The 22,654-nt window shown below is 42.6% G+C and overlaps 1 protein-coding gene across 2 annotated transcripts in view; it reads right to left on the bottom strand.

Moving 5' to 3' along the window:
• WASL (WASP like actin nucleation promoting factor) overlaps window positions 1-22,654 on the bottom strand; it is a 321,008-nt gene that overhangs the window by 105,810 nt on the left and 192,544 nt on the right. For both annotated transcript variants that reach the window (XM_085654202.1, XM_085654200.1), the window contains exon 4: window positions 17,745-17,841. In XM_085654202.1, coding sequence (XP_085510328.1) covers window positions 17,745-17,841 — 97 coding nt within the window. The remainder of the gene's footprint in view (window positions 1-17,744; window positions 17,842-22,654) is intronic.

The raw sequence follows: 22,654 nt of genomic DNA on the forward strand, positions 1-22,654 counted from the left end.
GAGTCCTCTGAGTGATAACGCGATATCGCGGCCGCCATTTTGCGATGTCCGTGACTGCCAGCTCTTCTCAGACTCATCGCACTGCTTCCTCATTTGCCGCTTAGAACTTACTAACTGCATCCCTTGGCATATTTAATGTAAAAGCATTCTCTGGCAATTGTTATGGAGCATTTTGAATAAGTGGCTGTTGTTTTAACCTTTATGACTGGAATATATTTTTGGTGGCCATTTTGACTGTTTCCATAATTCCTTATGGCGCATCTACCTCAGATTACTGGAACTATTTGTCATTCATTTGACCCATGCGCTGCACCAATTTTCTATTTATGAGCCACATTCAGTATTTCTTTCATGCTTGTGTTACACTGGTCGTTCTAAATTTGATTGGGGTGACATATATGCATTCTTGGCTGCTCCTCTTACAGCTTGCTTCCTTCTCTTAAACTTTATATCACAGCTACAGTTTTTTTTCGCCTAGTCTTGTTCGTTGGCTGTGCTGGTGTCTCTATTGGAAGAACGAAGGGTGCTCCATCTACCGAAACGCAACAAAAACACGTTTTCATAAAAAATTCTAGTATTTTTACTGAATACTCCAAGCTGGAAGATTCTCTGCAGTCTACACTAAATTCCCTGGAGGCCGACATGGATTCCGTACCTATACCACCTGGGAAGACATTTACCAAGCGCCTAAAGCATAATCCCCCTTCTCCTCCTAAGGTAGCCTCTCCGGTCTCCATGAGATACGAGCCCTCCGGCCCTTTATGGAGGAAACCAACTCTAAGTTACAAATCCTTACTGATAATTGGTCTCAACTCGACACAAGAGTCACTGCAGTTGAACAAGATATTTCTACCTTTAATGATACATGTGCGAATGTCTCCCAGCTTCAAAGCAGATTGAAGACCTTGAAAATCGCAGTAGGAGGAGGAATTATCTACGTATTTATGGTCTGGCGGAGGGATTTGAGGGGTCAGACCCCCTCACCTTCTTTACTTCTTTTCTTCCCAAGGTGCTGCACCTTGCACAAGGCACGTCACTCAATATTCAAAGAGCACACAGGCTAGGTTATCCATCCACCAACATGTCACCCTCACAAAGACCTAGAGGAGTAATTATATACTTTCTGGAGTATACGGATCTGTTGTTGGTGTTGTCTGCGGTCAAATCTGCTCAACGCATTACTTGGTCTGGTCCAACTTTGTTTTTTGCACAGGACTATGCCAAGGCTACTGCTAACAGGCGAAAAGCTTCTTAACTTGAGGCCAGCTCTCCGATCACTGGGTGCCAGTTATGGCCTCTTTCATCCTTGCTTGTTTAAGGTTACATACAACAATAGAACAATAACTTACGAAGATCCAGCAAGGCTACAAAGCTTTATTAATTCATGTAACCCAACTGCTATGGACACTCAGAGGCCTTCTTCCTCCAATAATCCTTGAAATTGTGAACTTCTTGAAGCTATATAGTCCATATCCTGCATGGTGTCGTTCTCATAAGTAGCTTCCTCAGTTTGCCTAGGCTATGTTTCCTATTTTCTCTTGGACCTAAATTTTGATCGACTTATTGGTTTGTCATGTTCTCATTGGTCTCTCGTTCTCTTGTTCATTTTACACTTTATCATCTTCCCTTTTAACTGTTGTCCTTCGTTTTCACAGTTTGCATGCTGATGATTCACTCAGGCTAGTTTTATCAGTTTTTTGTTGGTATTTCTGTTATTGACTGCTTCAACGTATATCCTAGTTGTATGTTTCAATATTTATTCTAATCCTTATTATTCATCATCCCTACAGAGTTCTCATTCCTGTATCGTGGTTTCTCCTGGTCCCCCCCCCCCCGCCCCCCACCCCCCGTTTAGCAGTCCTCAGTTGTGTCGCCTACTCCATGTGGTTCCATCCCCCCCCTCACATATTTCCCTGAGTTTCCCTTTTTGTAGGTATGTTATTTGTTGGTTTGTTATTTATTCTGTCTTGTTTTATGTTTTGCAACACATTCCTCTATCTCTTTTCTTCATCATCTAACTTATGCAATAATTCTTTCTCCTGTGACTTTTCTTTCTTTTCATCCTTGGCTTTGCTTATACAGTGTCTATAACTTGCATTGATCTAAGTTCACTCTTTTCCTCGTATTTTCTAATTTCCCTTTTAACACTCTACATTGTTTTTATACGGCTCTGGACTTCAGTATCACAAGTACGGATTCATTTATTGGTGTATATTCCATTTTACTGAATCGGACTGTGGTTTTAAATTGCTATTTGCTTTTTGGTTTCATTTGTTATGTCACTTAAGTTGGTCTCTTGGAACATTAGGGGATTAAATTCTCCTATTAAGAGACAGAGGGTTTTAACACATTTAGCCAAGTTAAATGCTGACATTGTCTTTTTGTAAGAAACACACCTTACGAATACGGAGTCTATCAAATTAAAAAGGGGTTGGGTAGGTGAGGTTTACTTCTCTCCTGGAGATAGTAAACGAAAAACGGAGTGGTGTTATTATGCCACAAATCTCTCCCAGTCACATTATTGTCGCAAGAAACAGATGTTGAAGGGAGATGGCTTATCGTTAAGTTATCACTAAAAGGTGTTCCAGTTACTTTTCTTAATGTCCATGCACCTACAGGTGGAGATACCTCCTTTTGGTCTGCCTTAGCCACACGCATATCCACTTGCATTGAGGGGAATTTTATTATGGCTGGAGATTGTAATCCAGTGTTAGATCCCTTTGTAGATAGGAATTCTAAAGTGCCTTTCATCCCCAATAAGTCACATAAATCTTTTACTCACACTATATCTCAACATAAATTACTTGATGCCTGGCGCCTTTGCAATCCAACCACTAGAGAATACTCCTTTTATTCATCACCGCATCATACCCAATCCAGAATTGATTATGACTTTGTTTCCCATAACATCTCACAATCCCTCACTTTTGCGGATACTGGTCCAATTCTATTATCAGATCACGCTCCCATCTCTATCGGCTTTGATATATTGCCCAGGAACAATGCTCCTAGAAGAGGACGTTTTAACAACGCTCTCCTCTTGGACCCTAAATTCTCAGCATCATTTACTTCCTTCTTTACTGATTATTTTGAGGGAATTCATACAAGATCTTTGTCACTTGCAACTATTTGAGATTCCTTTAAGGCGTCAGCAACAGACTTCATTATAAACTTTGTGGCAAAGAAACGGAAATCTACACGTAAGATTACAACAGACCTCCTTCAAGATATTAAGGCACTTGAACATTCATATTATACATCTCATTCGGGTGAATGCTTAATAGCCCTTATCAACGCTGAATTGGAATTTAATAAAAAGTCAACTGAAGAAGCTTCACTTTACTTGTTAAAATCCAGTGCAAAATTATATGGGGGTAAAAAATAAAGCAGGGAAAATACTAGCCAACTATTTAAAGATCCGCCTAAACAAATTAAATATTGATTCTGTTTTTGATGAACATTCAGTCTTAAAGTTTAAAGATGCCGAAATATTAAATGAATTCTCTCTTTTTTATAAAACCTTATACTCTTCAGAAACTCAACCTACGGATCACTCATTAGCGCAATCTTTTTCTGATATCCAAAAACCTCAGCAGGTGCTTCCGGATTTATCTCAATTAGAATCTGATCTCTCCCAGCAGGAACTCCTTACTGCTCTCCAAAATCTTAAAGAAGACAAAGCCCCTAGTCCGGATGGCTTTACTGTTGAATTTCATACTCATTTTTCTAAACTTTTGATCCCTAAGCCACATTCACTTATAAGTTTTTTTATTACCTTCCAATAATTCCTCTAATAATGCCCACATTTGTCTTATCCCTAAAGAAGGTAAGGACTCTAAGTACTGCAAAAACTATAGACCCATCTCACTTGTTAATATTGATTACAAGATTTTTTTCTAAAGCTTTAGCTATACGTCTAGATTCCTATTTACCGAATTTACTAGGGAAGGAACAATCTGGTTTTGTTAAGGGTCGAGTCATTACTGATAATACACGACTCTTTTTTGATATTTTATCCAAATCGTCCCATCTTGATCATTCTTTTGGCGGCAACAGCGCTAGATGCCGAAAAGGCTTTTGACAGTTGAATGGACATATTTATTTTATACTCTAAAATGGTTTGGATTTGGTCCAAATTTTATAAATTTATTATCTCTCCTCTACTCTAATTCTTGTGCAGCAATATGTGCTAATGGCTTAATTTCTCCTTTTTTAAATTTAGGTAGAGGGGTGCGTCAAGGCTGTCCTCTTTTGCCTTTCCTCTTTAATTTAGGCCTTGAGCCATTTTTATCCAAATTACGTCAAAACCCCAATATTTGTGGGTTTCGAACATCGAATGTTCACATCAAACTCGCGGCATACGCCAATGACATTCTGCTCTTTATATCCAAACCAGAAGAATCAATTCCTGCTTTTTTAGCGGAGGTGGAAGCTTACTCAAGTTGAACGATGATAAGTGCGAAATATTGCCTTTAACGAAATATACTTTTAGTTCAGAATTTCAAATTTCTCATTTTAAATGGAGTCCGAATAATATTTAATATCTAGGTCTACACTTTGCATCTTCAATCTCGGAAACAGTAACCTTATGTATGAATAAGTGTATACAAAAGATCTCAGACTTGACTGCTAAATGGCATCCTCTTTATTTGTCTTGGTGGGGTTGGTAAGACACCATAAAGATGATGTTATCGCCCATAGTTTTGTACACTATTTCGAACTTCCCAGTTCCAATTACAACTAAACTATTTCAAAAAGTTAATTCCATGTTATCCTCTTTTTTGTGGTACAACAAAAAACCTAGAATGTCCTTGCTAAAATTAATTCGCCCTAAATCAGAAGGAGGAGTCAATTTTCCAGACTTTAATGCTTACCATAAAGCTTTCTTACTACGTCAGGCTTCTCTTTGGTTGCCTGACTCTACAGAGGATTGTCCTCTCTGGACTTCAACGGAGCGCCTCTTTTTAGCTCCTTACTCATTTAATGAGCATCTTTCCTTTTCTCACAAACCACAATCCATTTCAACTCCCATATTAAAGCACACCACCAAATTACTCGAGATACCATCATACTCTAAAGAATCCTTCTTAAACTTCACGATTTGGCATAATAAAAAGTTGTTGATCCAAAACAAACCCTTTTATAGGAAGACTTGGAGACAAAAAGGCTTAATATGGATTTATCAATTGTTCTCAGACTCCCAATGTATACCTTTGGATGAGCTCAAGCAGTTATTCAATTTACCGTCCTCCTTTATCAATAAATATAACTTACTTAAAACAACTGTGCTGGAATCTCTTTCCCTTCTTCCCACTAGACTACACACTTCTAACAATTCAGAATCCCCTACCAATCTTCAAACTTTGCTAATCACCACACCCAAGGCTTCTATTATTTACAAATACCTACAAGGTAATGATACCAATAGACAGAAGACAAAAACTGAAGAAGCTTGGGAACGAGACCTTAATACATGCTGGCCACTATCATTATGGAATGGTATGGTATATGGACTAAATTACGTAAGGCCTCTAGAGCAGCAAACGTTACCCAAACATTATTCTTTGTCTATAATAGACTGTTATTCACACCAGCCACTCTGTCTAAACACTTCTCTTCTATTCCAGATACATGTTGGACATGTTCATCTCCCAATGCTGACTTATTCCACACGTTATTCAACTGCTCCAAAGCACACAGTTTCTAGAAACAAGTATGGTCTCAAATTAACTTAATTTACGATACAAAGTTTTCTTTTTCATTTACTCACATCTTTTTAGGTAGTCTTTCACCCATTTGGGATGACACTCTTCTGAATGTCAAGATTATTGATTTATTATTGGCAGTTGCCTTCCAACAAATTACTGTCAATTGGAAAGATTCATCGAAGATTTCTTATAGGGCTTGGTGGTACACTGTTTGCCATAATCATAGGCTAGATACTGCCTTTGTTTACCCTCCTCGCATGGCCACTAAACGTGCTGACTTATGGTCACCTGTCACAATATTTATTGATAAAAGTGCTAAACAACGTTCATCACCACAACCCTCCCAACAGGAGGTTCCTAAACCGGCCTAGGTTCCCTAATAGTTCCATAAGTGTCTTTTATGTACCTAGATGACATATATATTTCATTTACTTTGCGTTTTTGTGTTTAAATTTTAGATTATTAGTCTGTTTCCTTTATTCTGTATGTAATGAGATTGGAATGTGAAGATGTACAAATGTTTACTGTATATTGTATTTAGTCACTTCAAATTCATTTCAATAAAACCATTTGAACATAAAAAAATTCCTTATAAGAGGAACTATTCAGCAAAATCCTTTTTTTTTTTTTTTTATAAACAAAAATAATAATATTAAACAAAAATGACAAATGAGATTTTGGGGTCTGCATTGTGTAATTAAGGATTTATCCAGCAAGTCATAAGCACAAACGTACTAAGCAAGTAGTGCAGCTGACTTAAATGAACTCATACCTGTTGGCAGACTAAAGACGTTCTGGATATTAAATTAACCATACCCAAAGATACTTAAAACAACGCTTAGCAGAGGCACAAGTGTCATCAAGGAACATGTCTCTCACCTTTCTAATTTGGTCTCTGTGGGGTGCTCATTACTGAGAGATTTTATACATGGTCCGGACGCAGTTTATGCCCTCCTTTCTTAACAAGCACTGAAGTTCAAGAAATAAAGATGGGTACACGGTCTTCTGCAAGCTGTTTTCTGCAGAGCTCAGGTTATATTTCCACACAGTTGTCAGGGTCAGGAAAACAACAGAATAGCCTGGTAAGAATTTTAGGGATTTGCTGCACACCATCCGAATCTTAAGAATGAAGGCTCGCCATGGACTGTTGAGACCCTTGGTTATATGGCTAAGCTTTACCACTTCGTTCTTACCTTTTACAGCTTGGCTCCTGTTCTCTATTGAAGATATTTCATGGTTAGGTGAAAAATGGAAGGTCAGAGGGAGGAGAGAAAAGGTCAACGTACAGCCAGACTCCAACCATTCTTAGTTTCCGTGATGCCTACAGCTATATGGGCCAAAGTCCAGAAATTTGTGCTTGTTCCACTCATGCAGTATCCTCCCAAAGTAGAGTGAATCAATGCATTCTCTAGCTTACCTGACTTTGCTGCTGTTTGTGTTAATCAGAAGAACTCCCTTAAGAAACAATTAAAGCAGCAGTGAAGCAATTTATTTTAAAAAAGGTGACATTCTGAAAATCTGAATATGGATTCCAAAGGTAAAGCTCCCCAGCTGAAACTGAAAAGGGCCAATTTAGATGGATGTGCTACTGTATTCAATTCATTTTTAATCTTGCCATATCAACAATGCAGTAAAGATTTCTAGCCTGAACACTCAAAATATTAGAAGCATCTATCAACATTTATTCAACCACCAGCGCTGGAAAAAAACTCATTCATGGATGCACAGCCACAAACCATACATTAACATCCAGTACACTACAAAATATACACTCAATTCTTATGTCCACAGATTAACATCCTCGCACATTACCTATTAAGAAATTTCGTTTTTTTTAGATGATCAAATATCCACTGAGCAGCTATACCAAGAGTGCTACAAATATATATATTTACGTATTCACAAACCCACAGATAATCAACACCCAAAGATAAACAGTCACATGTCCATACAAACAGAGATATGAAAACTAAGTTATGCTGTAGTTACTCACAGTAATATGCTTATTTTCAAATATGTATTACAAGCTGCTGGAAGCATTTAAATTCAGCCAAACAAGCAGCCATGAGTTACTACTGTTTTTGCCTGATGTTCCAAGGTCCTATGGACTGCTGCACTAGGCATGAAAGGTATCTCTGTTCTCTGAAGGGTGAGGGAAAACTGAAAAAAGTCCACAAATACACCCCCACCCTCTATAACCAATGATCACTTGAAAAACGAATAAGGGAAGTCTGTCTTCCAGAGTCAGACCAATGTAAGAGGCTGGTAACATCACAGTATATACAGCTTTAATGCCACTGTGAGGAGTTCAGAGTTTGCTTCTGAAAGAGAAATAGAGTTAAGAGATACATAGCATGCAAGAGAATACTAGGAAGAGGCCGGAACTATTAGTGGTTAAGGACAGAACACTAGAGGAAACTGTGCACACACAGTATTCCTACACTCATGCAACCCAGAAGGATTTCGGTCTATGGGCAGGTCTTCCACACGCATGCATGTATATGAGGGAAATGTCATCTTGACTGTTAAAATTGTTTGCAAAACACTAGATAAATGTCTCAAGTGTCCTCGCCAGACAATCAATATCTAGAATCGCAGATACTGACTGACAACTTCTCACAATGGCAAGCAAGCAAATGCCAAGTCTACGAGCTGATTTCTAGTGCAACCGAGCTCCATTGGAGTAAATGTGGCGGTTCAAAGGAAATAATATTGGAGAATGGAAGAACTATGCTCATACCTGCAATCCTTTCTGGTGGGCTGATCAGCACAAATGCAGTTGGTTTACATCCCCAATCAAATCCTGCCTAAAGGACATGCACATTGTCTTACAGAGATGAAATGAACCCAATAACCGGGGTGTCTCTATCTGGAGCGGAGAGAATTGCAGGCAGCACTGTGACCACGAATAGTTGACTAATATTCAGAATTAAAATGCATGGAAAGAACTCATATACATCAGTGATTAACTATTTGCAATGGTTTTGCCCGCCTCAGTCACATTCCCAACCATTAGGACCAAAAAAAAAACAGCTGCACAAAGTGAGTTAAGGTTTAAGTATACAAGTGGCTTCATGCTAATGCTCCATGAAGAAGAATTCAACAGAGCATATGAAAACTTCAGGGAGGACTTCAAAATAGAGAAGGATAAGCCTTAAAGACTGTCAGACATATGGATATTATCAAAGGAAATACTAACTAAATAGTGACAAGACTGATGGGAATGAAGAACCTTAACTTTCTTTTATCATGCTGGACACATGGTAAACAAAGCAAATTTAGTAACAAAAAATTAGAAGAATCTGGCTGCCGGGAAATGGACCACAATTAATCAATAACTATTGTTGATTGCTTGCTTCAGCAATACTGGACCAGCGAGTGTGGCTCGGGCTCATAAAGACAGGCTGGGAAAAATGTTATTGCACCACTGCTATTAGCAATCTGTAAGATATCCATGGCCACGAAGATGGCCAGATAGAGATGCAAAGGTCTTCTGCAATTAAATGCACAAGCTGAGAGTTTCAGATCCATGTACGACGCCACAGAGGATTCTCGAACCGCCACAAAGCCTCGTGAAGATCTTCCTTTTCTCGAATAGGAGAGGAAGGAAGAGGGATAAAAGGAACACTTGGAGGAGAAAAAAACCATAGTGGAGCTGGCATGCTCCCCTCCTCTTAGCATTACACACTTCCGGACACAAAGTCAAAGACAGCTTTATTCGATTGCTATTTCATAAAATCATAAAAGCACTCATAAAAAACATACATATTAATTAAAACAAGTATTATAAAATGAAAATCATGTACAAAAATCACTATTTAATTGATTGTTCATACAATTCAAAAATCGCTAAAAACAAACATTATTACTTGAAATAGCAATAAAATCATGATTCATATAATTTAATAATTCATTAATAATACAAATATGCCCTTTGCATCTATATGACCTTTAAACTTCAGTTACTATACTTTTTCTGAGGTTGACTATTTGCTTTAAGAACATAGCTATCTTCCAGGTGCTAAGTACATTATTCAAAAATTGCACAGCAATGAAGGCTGGAGAACATTGTCTAATCCCTAAACATTTTAGGATTGGAACAATCCACACATTCCTCAATTCTCTATAGAATTTACAAAACAAAAACACGTGTATGGTGTATTGAACTGAATGTGTGTCACAGGGACACAGTTGCAATTCTCGGGCCCAGTCACTCATTATTGGAAGACTAACAATTCTGTGAAAGATACCTAGCCTAAATCTTGTCAGTAGAAACCGATCATAACCCCCAGGAAAAAACTGTTAAATATGGCTGAATGTTAAAAGTGGTTAAACTCAACTGATTCTGCTGTACGTAAGGCTTTAAAATCTCATCTGATTATCGTATTGTGTCCAAAAGTTAGAGACCCTCTTTTTTTAAATCCTTTCTCCTAACCATATGTAAGGTGCTTGGGTCGGTGAAATATTCAGAGTGTCCGATATCCTCCATGAAGTCGCGGACATACCTTACCCAAGGAATCTTTAAGGCCCCTTCCAATTTCAGACTATCCATCAAGATGTCTCTATTTAACTGGGTCTTTATTTTTGTCCATACTCACACAAAAATCCTGTGATCATGGTGTTAAGTTGGGTAAAGAACCTTTGCAGGATCCACAGTTGTAATGACCCAAAATAATAGAGTAACCGTGGTAACGTGACCATTTTTAGGAGCGCCACCCGTCCCGCCACTGATAGTGGGAGAGTCAACCAAAATTCGAAATTACTCTTGGTGGTTCATATCGTTCGTCTGACATTACCTTCCAGTAAATCAGCGGTCGTATGATAAATGCGTACTCCTAGGGAGGTCAGACAGCTGCTCTCCCATTGAACATCAAGCCCATCCGGTGGGTCAGTCCTGCCACTAAGGACAGAGAATAGGCATGTCCTGCTCCAGCTGACCTTGAGGCCCGCCACCCTTCCTAGTCTGGTCAGTAGAGTTTTGGCACCCTGCAGCTCCTCCGCAGTGTTGGCTAGAAACATTAGAATATCATCGGCATATAATGCGATAAATTGGGATTGGCCTACCCCATCCAGCCCCCGGTAGTACCGCCCAGAGCGCGCATGCACAGCCAGGGGTTCCATCGCCAGCGCGAACAAGAGGGGAGACAGTGGGCAACCCTGTCTCGTCCCCCTGCCCACATCACAGGCCTCTGAAATCACTAATCCCACAGGTACCCTGGCGGTGGAGCTCTTATACAGTATTGCTGTCCGGGTCTCAAACCATTCCCCAAGGCCAAAGGCCCTAAAGACTCTGAAAAGATAGAGCCATTCAAGGCTATCGAAGGCTTTTTCGATATCAACCGATATGAGACACGCCTCTTCGTTATCTTGGATGGGGTTGTCCAGCAGGCGAAGTAGTCGCCTGATATTCATGGCAGTATTCCGGGATGGAATGAACCCCACCTGGTCAGTATGTACAAGCTCCTTCATGTGCGTAATCAACCGGCTAGCTAAAGTTCGACTCAAGATCTTGTAGTCAAGATTGAGCATGGTGAGGGGGTGGTACGCAGTACGATTCGAGGCTGGTTTACCTGGTTTTAAGAGCGGAATAATCACCGCTTCTCTCGTCGACACGGGCAAGCACCCATCTCGCTTCGACCTATTATACAGGGCCAACAAGCGAGGAGCCAAGGCATCCACATATGTGGCGTAAAACTCGACCGGGAGCCCGTCCGTGCCAGGCATTTTATTCTTGGCCATGCGTTTAATGGCGCCCCTGATCTCACCCAATTCTATGTCACGTCCTAGAGCCTCCGCTGCGTCCGCCTCGATTTGAGGAAGTTCAAAATCTTCCAAAAATTCCCTCCCCCTCTAACACCATAGGGTCCAATTGGTTCCGATATAGAGTAGTATAATATTCCAAGAACTGTGCGTTGATATCCTGTTGTCCGTAATAATTCAAGCCATCCCTCCCCCTTAATTCTAGGATCGGCGTCCCCCTCCGCACTGGATTGGCCAGCCAAGCCAGCAACGCCCCAGATTTATCCCTCTCACCATGGGCCCGGATCGCATAGGCCCTGTGGTCAAAGCATCTCAGCAGTTCCACCTGCAATGCTAGTGTTTCTCTGGCCTCTAGCAGATCTGCTTGTTTGTCTACCCTTTCCGGTCTATCTTTTTCAGCTTCTCTGAGTCGTTTTTCGGCTTTCTGTACATCGTCTAAAAGAACCCTCCGTACTCCCACCGCTTCGCCAATACAACCGATATAGAGTAGTATAATATTCCAAGAACTGTGCGTTGATATCCTGTTGTCCGTAATAATTCAAGCCATCCCTCCCCCTTAATTCTAGGATCGGCGTCCCCCGCCGCACTGGATTGGCCAGCCAAGCCAGTAACGCCCCAGATTTATCCCTCTCAGCATGGGCCCGGATCGCATAGGCCCTGTGGTCAAAGCATCTCAGCAGTTCCACCTGCAATGCTAGTGTTTCTCTGGCCTCTAGCAGATCTGCTTGTTTGTCTACCCTTTCCGGTCTATCTTTTTCAGCTTCTCTGAGTCGTTTTTCGGCTTTCTGTACATCGTCTAAAAGAACCCTCCATACTCCCACCGCTTCGCCAATACAGCGACCACGTATGACAACTTTAAAGGCATCCCACTCAATTTGGGGGTTGGCAGCCGTGCCAACGTTAGTCTGAAAATACTCCTCTATGGCAGTGCCTATCGTGGTTCGGAATACCTGGTCTTCTAGCACCTTCGGTCTGAGACGCCAGTTTGGAATTATAGGCCTAGTTCGCACCCAGTTCAAGGATACCAGGAGGGGGTTATGATCAGATATCGTTCTAGATAAGTACTCGCTTGAGGTGATCCCTGCATGTACGTCTGGGGAGCAGAGTATGGAGTTCAACGAACATGCAGCTCATGTAGAGCCGAGAAATAAGAGTAGTCTCTCTCCATCGGATGATGGGCCCCCCAAGTATCCGTCAGTCCCCAATGTCGTTGCCAGTTCCGCCGAGCTTCCGCGACCCTGTGTGTAAGGGCGTCAGGGAGTGGTGGGTGAGATCGGTCTAGGTTCACGTCAACAATACTATTGAAGTCTCCCCCCAAAAGTACTGGCCCGGTCAGGACCTGCGCTAATGTCTGTGATACCTGCACAAAGAATGCGGGTTGATCTATATTAGGGGCATATGTGCTCCCTATAGTTATATCCCGGCCATCCAGGCGCCCCAACACCACCACAAATCTGCCCTCCGGATCCACTATTTGTCGGACGCTCTGAAAGGGGACTTCCGCCCGTACCCATACTAGGGTCCCCCTAGCAAAGGCTAGGGTGTGGAATACCTGCCCTCTCCAGCGGCGCTGTAACGCTGTCCCTTCCTTCTGTGTGAGGTGCGTTTCTTGTAGTAATGTGATGTGCACCCATCTCCTAATCAGATAGGCATGGATTTTGTGTCATCGGCTCATGGTGTGCATCCCCCGAACATTCCAGGTTATGCATTTAAAACCTACTGTGGAAGCCATAGTACAATCCCCAGTGCTGTACGGTGTGTCCCTCCCCTAGCGACATGCCTGGTCTCAAACCCAATTCCCCCAACATTAAAAACACCCCAACTCCCTCTCCCCAGGACAGGCCTACCCAAACAGGTCCCCATCCAAACTTTAGCACTCAAACAGTGAATCATGGAAGTGACAGTACGTTTCAGACACCATTGGACCCAGATCCCCCCCAGACTCACCCCCCCCCCCCACAAACAATAAGCACTCGGTAGGCCCCAACAGTTCAAGTGTGTCCATCGGCAGTTCTCAATGGATCCCGCCAGTACCAAGGGCCCTCACAACCCAACAGACAACCCTCTGGACATACGACCTGTTGTCTGGTCAGCCAATCATGCCATCTGCTGTTTGAGGTGTGACGTCCGGCAGTTCAGTGTCCGAGAGCCCATGGGTACTGCTTGACCTCGAGCTCCCAGATCTGTCTCGATCACGGTCCGTGGTATGGCTGGTCGGGCTCGTTTCTCCTTGACTGATCTCCGCCACTGCTCGCACTGCCCTGTCCCACTCCTGGCGCCTCCCCTCAGGCGAGGGCCCCCACCCATCTCCTGCACCGTGATGCGGCTATTTCCGGCCCTATTCAGGATTAGTTGCACGAGGCTTCGCGACTTATAGGTTAAGACCACACAATCACCAGGTAGGGACTTGGATGATTTAAATCCAATAGGCCGCACCCTGCTCCTCACACCAGCAAGTTGTCCCAAGGAACTGTGGTCAATGTAGTGGCGACGGCGAGTACGCCTGTGCCACAGTGTTTACAAAAAAGTATGTGTCGCATTAGCCATCCCTGGACACGTGTTTCGAGGTAGTTGCCTCTCGTCAGCAGGGGGCAGGTAAGTGTATAGGGGTGCCGCGTGTAGTACCTCTCATGGCGCGCAGGTGCAGGTCCAATATGGCGCGCAGGTGCAGGTCCAAGGGACTTGGATGATTTACCACCCCACTCTCCGTGCCATTTTAAACTCCAAAAAAAGCATGTCTTTAATCCCAGTCCTCGAACTGTAAATGTAAATTTGATACTTGTATAGCGCACTACTCACCCGCAAGGGTCTCAAGGCGCTTGTACGAATACCGCTGTGGAACCCATCCTGGCTTTCCCTGTGAGGCGTCCACTCCTGGGCACCCCCAAGGTGGAGGCCAGGCATCCTTAGCGTTGTGGGGGCCGTTGTGGAGATTAAGCAAGCTATTGCCCAGAGTTGCAGAGTGGGACTCCATGATTGGAATAGGCACCGAGGCGAGAATTATCAGGTCCAGGAATTTTTCGGCCCAAGACCCGCCGAGGCGGGGAATTGAACCCTGGCCCCGGGCTAGACCTCTGCATCAGGGTCTGCCACTCTAATCATTGAGCCACACTTCTCCACTAACTCACTAAATGTAAGCATTTGTTCCACAAGGTTGACCAATGTTCAAAGACGTGGGGCAATAAAAGTGGAACATTTGTCAAGACCACTACATAGGGAGTTACTTCTGGGGGGGAGATGCAAACTCAAATTTGGGTTGGTAACAGCCCCCTCACAAGTACTCGGAGAGATCTGTGTGGTAGGATGTCTCAACCCTTCACCCAATTTAGGCGTCCTGTTAGTTTAACAGGTATGAAATCTGTAATTAGGCCTTCAACTGCTATGCTGATGTCCAAACATGGGAGATGTTGCTCTTTGCTGTGGGGGATTAGTCCTAACTAGGTCTTTAACTCTGTTGCCCAATGTACTTGGACAATGGCCATTGTTAAGACTCCATATTACTTAAAGGAGCACCACTCATTTCTAGTTTCACTCACTGATACTGTACCAATACCCCTACCTGGGCATACATCCAACTGGGGTATGGAGATGTTAATGATCGACTCCTCTAGCTTAGCAAGTCTGGCCTCAATTTGGGATAGTTTATGGGATAAAGGATCCAACAGGGCTACAACCATTGACTCCAACCTTTTCCATGGTTCCTCCTCCTCATTATCCCCTGAAAAAAATCCCATTTGCTGTGGTCACAGTCGCTACGCTATGTGCCTGCCTACACACACTTTCAGTGGTGTTAACTTTTCTCCAGGTTACCTTTGGTGACTGTTGCTTGTTTTTCAATGTACCTCGGCCCTTCCTTTTTTTAGGCGGCGGTTTGTGGCTATTACCTTGGCATATTTTTGCTTTCTGGCCCCTAGTAGTAACATTTGGCCCACTTAACCTACTTGCCGTCTCCGAGAACATATTTAATTCAAGATCCACTCCTATAGCCTGCGACTGATTACTTTGGGTGAGCATAATTTCAACATCGTCCTGTTGATGGAGAGGCCCTACCTGTACACTGTAAATCAGGGGGTACTGTGGTTCCAACGACAACCTACGCTCTGTGAGCTCTATCTCATGTATAAGTGCAGATTCTGCCCTCAGCAAGAAGGCATCTAGTGCCCCCACTACTCCTACACCAGATTTGCGTTTACTCATTTTGACTAGCCCTCGTGTTTTAAGATCTTAAAGTTTCCACACAAAATACCTTCAACGAGTTACAATCTGCCAGTCCTTTTCAAAGTGTCAAAATGTTGATAATGTGGCCCAGCCCGGCCTCTGACGGGTGCAGACGGTCCCACCCTTGGCCCGGGCACGCCCATGCGTGAACTGCGCTGCGGGAGCCCCACCCTGATTATGAAGGCCGGCTGGCGGGAATAAAGAACAGTCGCGGCTCCTGCCGCTAAGTGCGTTGGTCTTTGAAGTCCTCCAGGCGCGTGACTTCTCCTTTCTCTTGAGGGTGTCACCAGATGGAAACTTTCAAAGACCTTATTCTACGACGTCCCTTATAGATTTTGATCACCCCAGGAGGACCGTCACTTTCTTCTTTTGCCTTCGAGCCTCCCAGGGGCCCTCTCCGGATGAAGCAGAAGATCTTAAATAGCTTCCAGATAAGCTTCTAATCCTTCTTTCCACTGTTCCCACTCCATAGTTGGCTCCCGACTGGATAAGAAAGGTGCTGGAGCATTAATCCCTTCCACAGTTCCACATTTCACATTAACAGGATGGCTCAGCAAAAGCTGCTTTCCTCCAGCTCCGGCATGACCTCAATGTAGCCAGAACTAGTACTTCCAGACACATTTACTTCTAGGTCTCTTCCAAAACAATAAAGTAGTATTCATAAGAATACTACACTTCGATCTGCAAACATGGGAATCCAGCTGTCTGCGGGGATAAAAAGTGCCCAAACGACTGCAAGAACAAGGAAACAGAGTGATCACTGGAGAGAGTTGGCTACACATAGTGGGGTAAATTATGTAAATCACACTGAAACAGAATCAAGGAACTAGAAGTCTCCAATTACTTCCCGAGCAGCTCTTTGTCAGTAGGCCTGCCTGCAAAGCGCAAATTAAATAATGGATTGGCTATCTAATTGCTAATGGTACATGCTAGGGTGAGCAACAATGTTCCAAGTAAAAAATATTTTGCCTTCCTTCAATAACTAAAACGGGAAAAATCTTCTCATTTGGATCAAGAAGATAGTGGAAAGTGTAAACAACGAAGTCTATAGGTTTGCAGCACAAATTACGTAAGCAGTAGGAAAATGGCGGCTGTGCTAGATTATAGCAAGCATAATGAACGGTTTAAGAAGGAAATTCTTTTTAAAAAAATTTTTAAAAAGCGAAAATGCAGGAAGATCACCTCAGATGAGATATCCATGGCAATGTTGTAAATTACCCATAAATCCCATGGTGTGAAGCACATGGAATGGCATTACAGTGATTCAGACGGAGATATAACCAATACTTATTTTACCCAAAAAAACACCAAATGGCATATGTTACACATGTTCATGGACTCGTATAGCTAATACTTATGATACTTTAGGAGTGAAGGACAGAAAACTGCTGGAATCCCTACTTGATTGGTAATCTACGTGCAAAAAGTAAACTGCCTTTTTTTTTTTATTTCCTTAGAAATAGGATGCCTTCATAACATGCTCAGGGGACAAGACAATAAAGAGTGCCAGTAGTATCAAGGAAAGGGAATGAGGAAAGAAGGGTGATACAAAAGGAAATAAGAGAATCTAGTGAAAAGAAACAAAGGACTTGCATCCTAATGCCTCTGGGGTAAACTACTGAATGTATGTGTATGAGGCTGATCTGACAGGCAGCACATTGAAAAAGTTAGTGGGTTGAGTTATTAAAAGGATTACTAGAACAAAGGGAAAGCTTATTAGGTCGTGTTTACTTTTAATTCCGATTGCATATGACACTTTCTGATATATCACATGGATTGCTCTTTAAGTACTCGTTCAAAGTTAGCACAGGCAAATGTGTAACTAACGAAACACAAAGATGGGCATAAGAAGCTGCCAATGTCAAAACGCACTTCCATTTACTTTCCAAAATGTTTATTTAACCGAGTTACTACTTCTTTGCTATGCACGTTGGTATTCAACTTGTTTCCACATCAGGTCAGCTTTAGTTTTATCGTGCAACTATTTAATCAATTATTGAAACAATTTTCCAAACAGGGTACGACATTCTGCTTGTAAGTACTGTTTTTCCTACATACCAGATTTCCGTTTCTGTTTATCAAGTAATTCTGTTATGACTTTCCTGAACTTTCTAGCTTCTTCCTCGTTTGCAAAATTGAGAGCAGCCTGATAGTTCTGAAATGAAAAATGAAAATAAAAAAAACTTTAGACAGTTCTTGCAAGGACTATACATAAATGCAGTAAATAAGGCAGTTTGATACATACTTCTGATTGTTTATCCCGACTGTCTAAATAACAATTAAAGGAGAAATAAAATGCAGTTTTGTAAAGTCTTTATGTAGCCAGCTGCCGTGACAGTATATCAATGAGATACGTGCGAGTAAGGTTTTTCGATCGTCATAAAGTTGCAAAATAGCAAAAACGTAAAAGTCAAACTGAACCCAATAAGCTAGTGAACTGAGAACTATAATGTAAGAGAGTAGGACAGTTGGGAAAGGTACTTTTCTCCGCACAGGGCGAGAGGCACAGCAGGCGACAATATGCTCACAGCAACTCTGGTTTATTGCTGAGAGAATATCCTGGTCTTCATCTACTGTATGAAAGCAAGTGGTCTTCGTTGTTTGGGATAGGTTGAGGGGGGTAGCTCGGCAAGGACTGATGTAGGAGAGACGCCCCCCTCTGCTCGTGTAGGAAGATGGTTGTCAGAAGATACCCAGGTGTCTGGAAGTGTGAGAGAATTCATAATGCAGAGAAAAAACACAGTCCTTGATTTGAAACGCAGTGTGAAATGCAGATTTGGGCTGACTTATGAAGAATTAGCGTTGTAAAAGAAATGTGTGAGGGTTTGTTTTTTTTTACAACCTGGGCAGGCTTCCTCGGAGCCTTTATTGCAATTCAGAGAAGGCCTAACCAACACAATAATGGGCAGCTCAACTTCATAAAGCAACACGGCCAAAGGACAGGATCGAGGAGTGGGCACATCAAAGTGGGCAACCCCAACAAAAGCCAAGACACTAAATCACATTTGTGTCTGGAAATGGATTATTAAAAGGGGAGCTTTAGTAGATTACAGATATAATGATGAGACTACGCATTTGAAGTAAGTCACCATGTTGAGTGTGCTAGTAAGAAATAAATAACTGTAGTGCTGCTCAAGGGAGAAATTTCACACACCTTTGAAAATACGAATTAACCACAAGAGTATTGTAGTCTTCCACTGTAAGGTAATGGTTTCAAAAGAGTATAGGGGTCTAAAATACAACAAGCATTGGCATAGCCAATAGGTCTCGCTTTTGGAACCTTATAAGTGTTTAGTTATGCAGTACAATATCCTTGTTGCAACAATATCAACTGTTGCATGTCTAAACACTTATAAGGTCCCAAAGGTGAGACCGATTGGCTATACCAATGCTTGTTGTAGTTGGGAAATGGGAGTAATTCTCCTACTGAAGTTTGCTTTTAACCATTGTATATGACAGTTCTGTAATATCCGTGTAGCCTTTATGGCTACTTTACACAGTTTAATGTATTTAGAAGTAAATATGTCTCCTGTATGCAGTTTGATGTTTAGCCTAACAAAAAGTGTCAGTTGTACTAAGCAGAAACTACACCACATTCACTGCAAAATTTTAAACTTCTGCGTGTGTGCTACCTCGTCAGAGGAAACTACAGAAAGTGCCACTTCTGGCTGTCACAGAACTACCACCTAGTATAAGGCTTTTCACAGCAGCCAGGGGGGTCACATCATCACCAGCAGACTTCAATGTGCTGCTGTAAATTCACTTATATATTGGACTAGATTTTTTTATCCTGTTCCATTACTCACAAAGTTATTTCTATGTAAAACGCTCAGCCACCCATTGAGTTTTAGCAGCGCTTTACAAAACTGCTACGAAAGAATAAACAAACAAATAAATAAATATATTAATTAATCAAGCCCACACTAGAAACTGCAGAGTTGCAGTTCACCTCGATTGTAGCTTCAAATGGGACGGGCAGCATATGAACCTTGCTGCTCACTTTCCATGTGTAGGGGGTGCACAGCGTGATCAGATTTTGAAACCTAAAATGGTGACATTCCACAAACATCAAAGTAGGGCTATGATTTTGTATTGACTGAGGGGGGCACAGAATGACTTGACAGCTTTCACCAATATAGAAAACACAGATAATTACGCAGGAAGGTTCCACATAAGTTTATTCCATGAGAGAGAGAACAGCTTAGACAACCACCACCAAGTAGTACATAGCCAAGTCTAACCGCCCGTCGCGAGTGGAACCTGGAACCCCACAGGATTCATAACATTCTATATTGAGAATACTACAAAGGGGAATTCAATGAAAATGTTTCGCTAATTAGCTTTTGTGTTGAATTGCTTTCTAATAAGGTTTCCTAGCTAATCTTACACTGGAACGCAAAATCTTGCCTCCCTGTGTGTTCACTGAGCTCTCTGAAAACCGGAACATGTGATTGATTCAGATCGTCAAAACTGGGCCTGTCCCGCCAAACCCTGGACACCTCGTCATCCAAGTGATGCTCCAGAGAGGAATGCTAAGGAGACGCAAACCCAGTCATCGTTTCTCTCTTGGTCATTGCATGTGTATTATGGCCATTGTGCGCTGACTTATTACAATTCCCGGAACAATTGGAAAGAATAAATGTAATCTGAGGCATAGAAAACCCCCTTTTGTAGGTATCTCTATTGTCCAATTAAATGCATAGCAGCCCTACCGAGAAGTGTTTCTACTGTCTCTCAAAAAAGTATGAAGTAGAGATGCGTCACATGGACGTCAATCCGGAGCAGCATGTGCAACCTTAACTTGCCTTTAGTTTCCATGGCACTATTTTGCTACTCCTGGTCCCATGGATGGCAGTGGCAGAAAGAGGCATGTTTGCTTTTATAGTTTCCACTCCTGCCCTTCCCCAGCCCCTGCTGCAGCAAATAGAAGGCTGTTGATGTTGATGGAATTAACAGGACATGGAAGGAGTCAACCTGTGATGTCAATGGTTGCCAAATGGTGTGTGGTGTCACGTTCGCTACCCCAGGCATTTTGCTGAACTGTGTGAGTGTATTTAAGAATCTGTATCATGCCAAGCCACTACTCTGGTGTTGGTATGAAAGCTTACTACCCGAAGACTGGTGCACAGTATACAACACTGGCATGCTGTTTTTTGCCACACTGAAGCGGCGCGTGAAACGTCAGAACGTGGCATGCTTTATCTTTCAATGATAATGAAAAATGCCTCTTGCGAATCATGGGAAGCTCCGGTACCTTCTCTCTCTCGAACAGCAGTCAGAGGGGTTGGTAGCAGGCTGCGGGACAGCTGGCAGCTCGGCGTGCCCTTGTCACCGCTGGCTGCGACGGAAGCAGACGGTGACTGCCACAGGCGGCGAAAAACAATAACTCATCAAGACTCAGCGCGACGTCCTCGTGGTGCTGTGGCCGTGGGTCTGTGGAGCCCCGCGGTGCCTTCTGGGAACCATCCAGTGCCTGAGCGGGCCCCTCACCTACACAGCGGGCGCTGACCCCATAGAAGTAACCGCATAGCTGTCCGATCAAACTGCTCTCTCTGCAGAATCCCAGCAGTGGTAAAGCAAGGGTGCCATCAAGGAATGCAAGCCCCCCCACTCACCCCCTGCCCCAACCAGTTGGGTAGTCAAATAAAGTCATTATTTGAGTACCAAAGTCCCCTCGCTGAACCCTGTTCCACTGTACCTGCTGCACTATTAATAGATACGCCGGGTTGCTCTGCCTGTGCGTGTATCTGTGACTGGGGGTGGGAGGTAACAGGAGGGGCTGTCGCAAGAAGCATTTCGAGTATGAGCAGAATGTGCACCCCCTCTTTACTTGGGTCTGGCAAGGGCAAGTGGAAAGCTTGTCCGAAATGTGACCAGGCTGTTATAACATTACAACGGTGACAACTAAACAATCCAGGAAACCACCCCAAAAATAATCTATATTTAAATAGCTACAAGAGTAAACGCAACGAAATCTCCTTTTAAAGTGTGTCAGTTGTCATTCTCAAGTGAGAACCACGACACTTGACTTACAAAAGCGCGATAAATCGCCCCCGCCGTTGCTGAAGGGCCGCGGCGCTCTGCTTTTGGCCTGGTGCCGACCCTAGAGGGGAATTAAGGAAGACGACAACAACGCCCTTCTATGAACTTCTCTGGAGACACGTGTGTACAGAAACCGGAGATAAAATGAAAGTCTGTAAAAGCAAAAGCAAAAGCGTGTGGTAGCATTTTCTGAACCCCACTCACTAAAAGTCTCGCCAGAGCATCGCATGCGCTGGCTCAGGCGAGACCTATAAAGGACAGTATATAAAAGACAAAACTAAAAATTAAGATTTATGATTTAAAAAAGCCATATACTGGTTGCGTTCTGCATGTAACCACCAATAGAGTATAACTATGATAGTGACCACCGCAAACCAGGGAAAATCAATTCGCACCCATAGGGTACACCATTTAGAAACACCTGTATCTTTAATTGCCATCTATTATCCAACACTAAAAATCTATATGAAACCACTCTTCTCCCATCTGATTTAAAGCACCTAAGTGTAAGAAGCCACAAAGTCTCCTGACATCTAAGCCACACTATATCTACTCAGATAATTGAACCCAAGCTGCTAACAATTGCAAATGAACACAGCTGGGGAGTTCCAGTATGTTAGAATCAAATCTATATATAATTAAATTTGTGTAAGAACGCACAATCCTTGTATCCAATACTAATCCTATTTAGGATTTTAAAAAACACTAAGTCAAGACTCACAATATTACTGTTGAACAAGTTCTCATCAATGAGTATAAAATACTCCTCATAAGTAAGTGAGAGGGGGGCTATGGTGTGAGCCACATGGTGAAGCCAGAGCCTCAGTTAAAGTAATACTATGCCCAATAGTTAACCACTTTATCAATAGATAAAGAGTCACAGCAACAGGAAAAGAAGCGGCCTGGTACTTACCCTGTAACCATCT

The sequence above is a fragment of the Triturus cristatus genome, chromosome 4_1 (assembly GCF_964204655.1).
Source record: "Triturus cristatus chromosome 4_1, aTriCri1.1, whole genome shotgun sequence".
In the NCBI taxonomy this organism is placed as follows: Eukaryota; Metazoa; Chordata; class Amphibia; order Caudata; family Salamandridae; genus Triturus; species Triturus cristatus.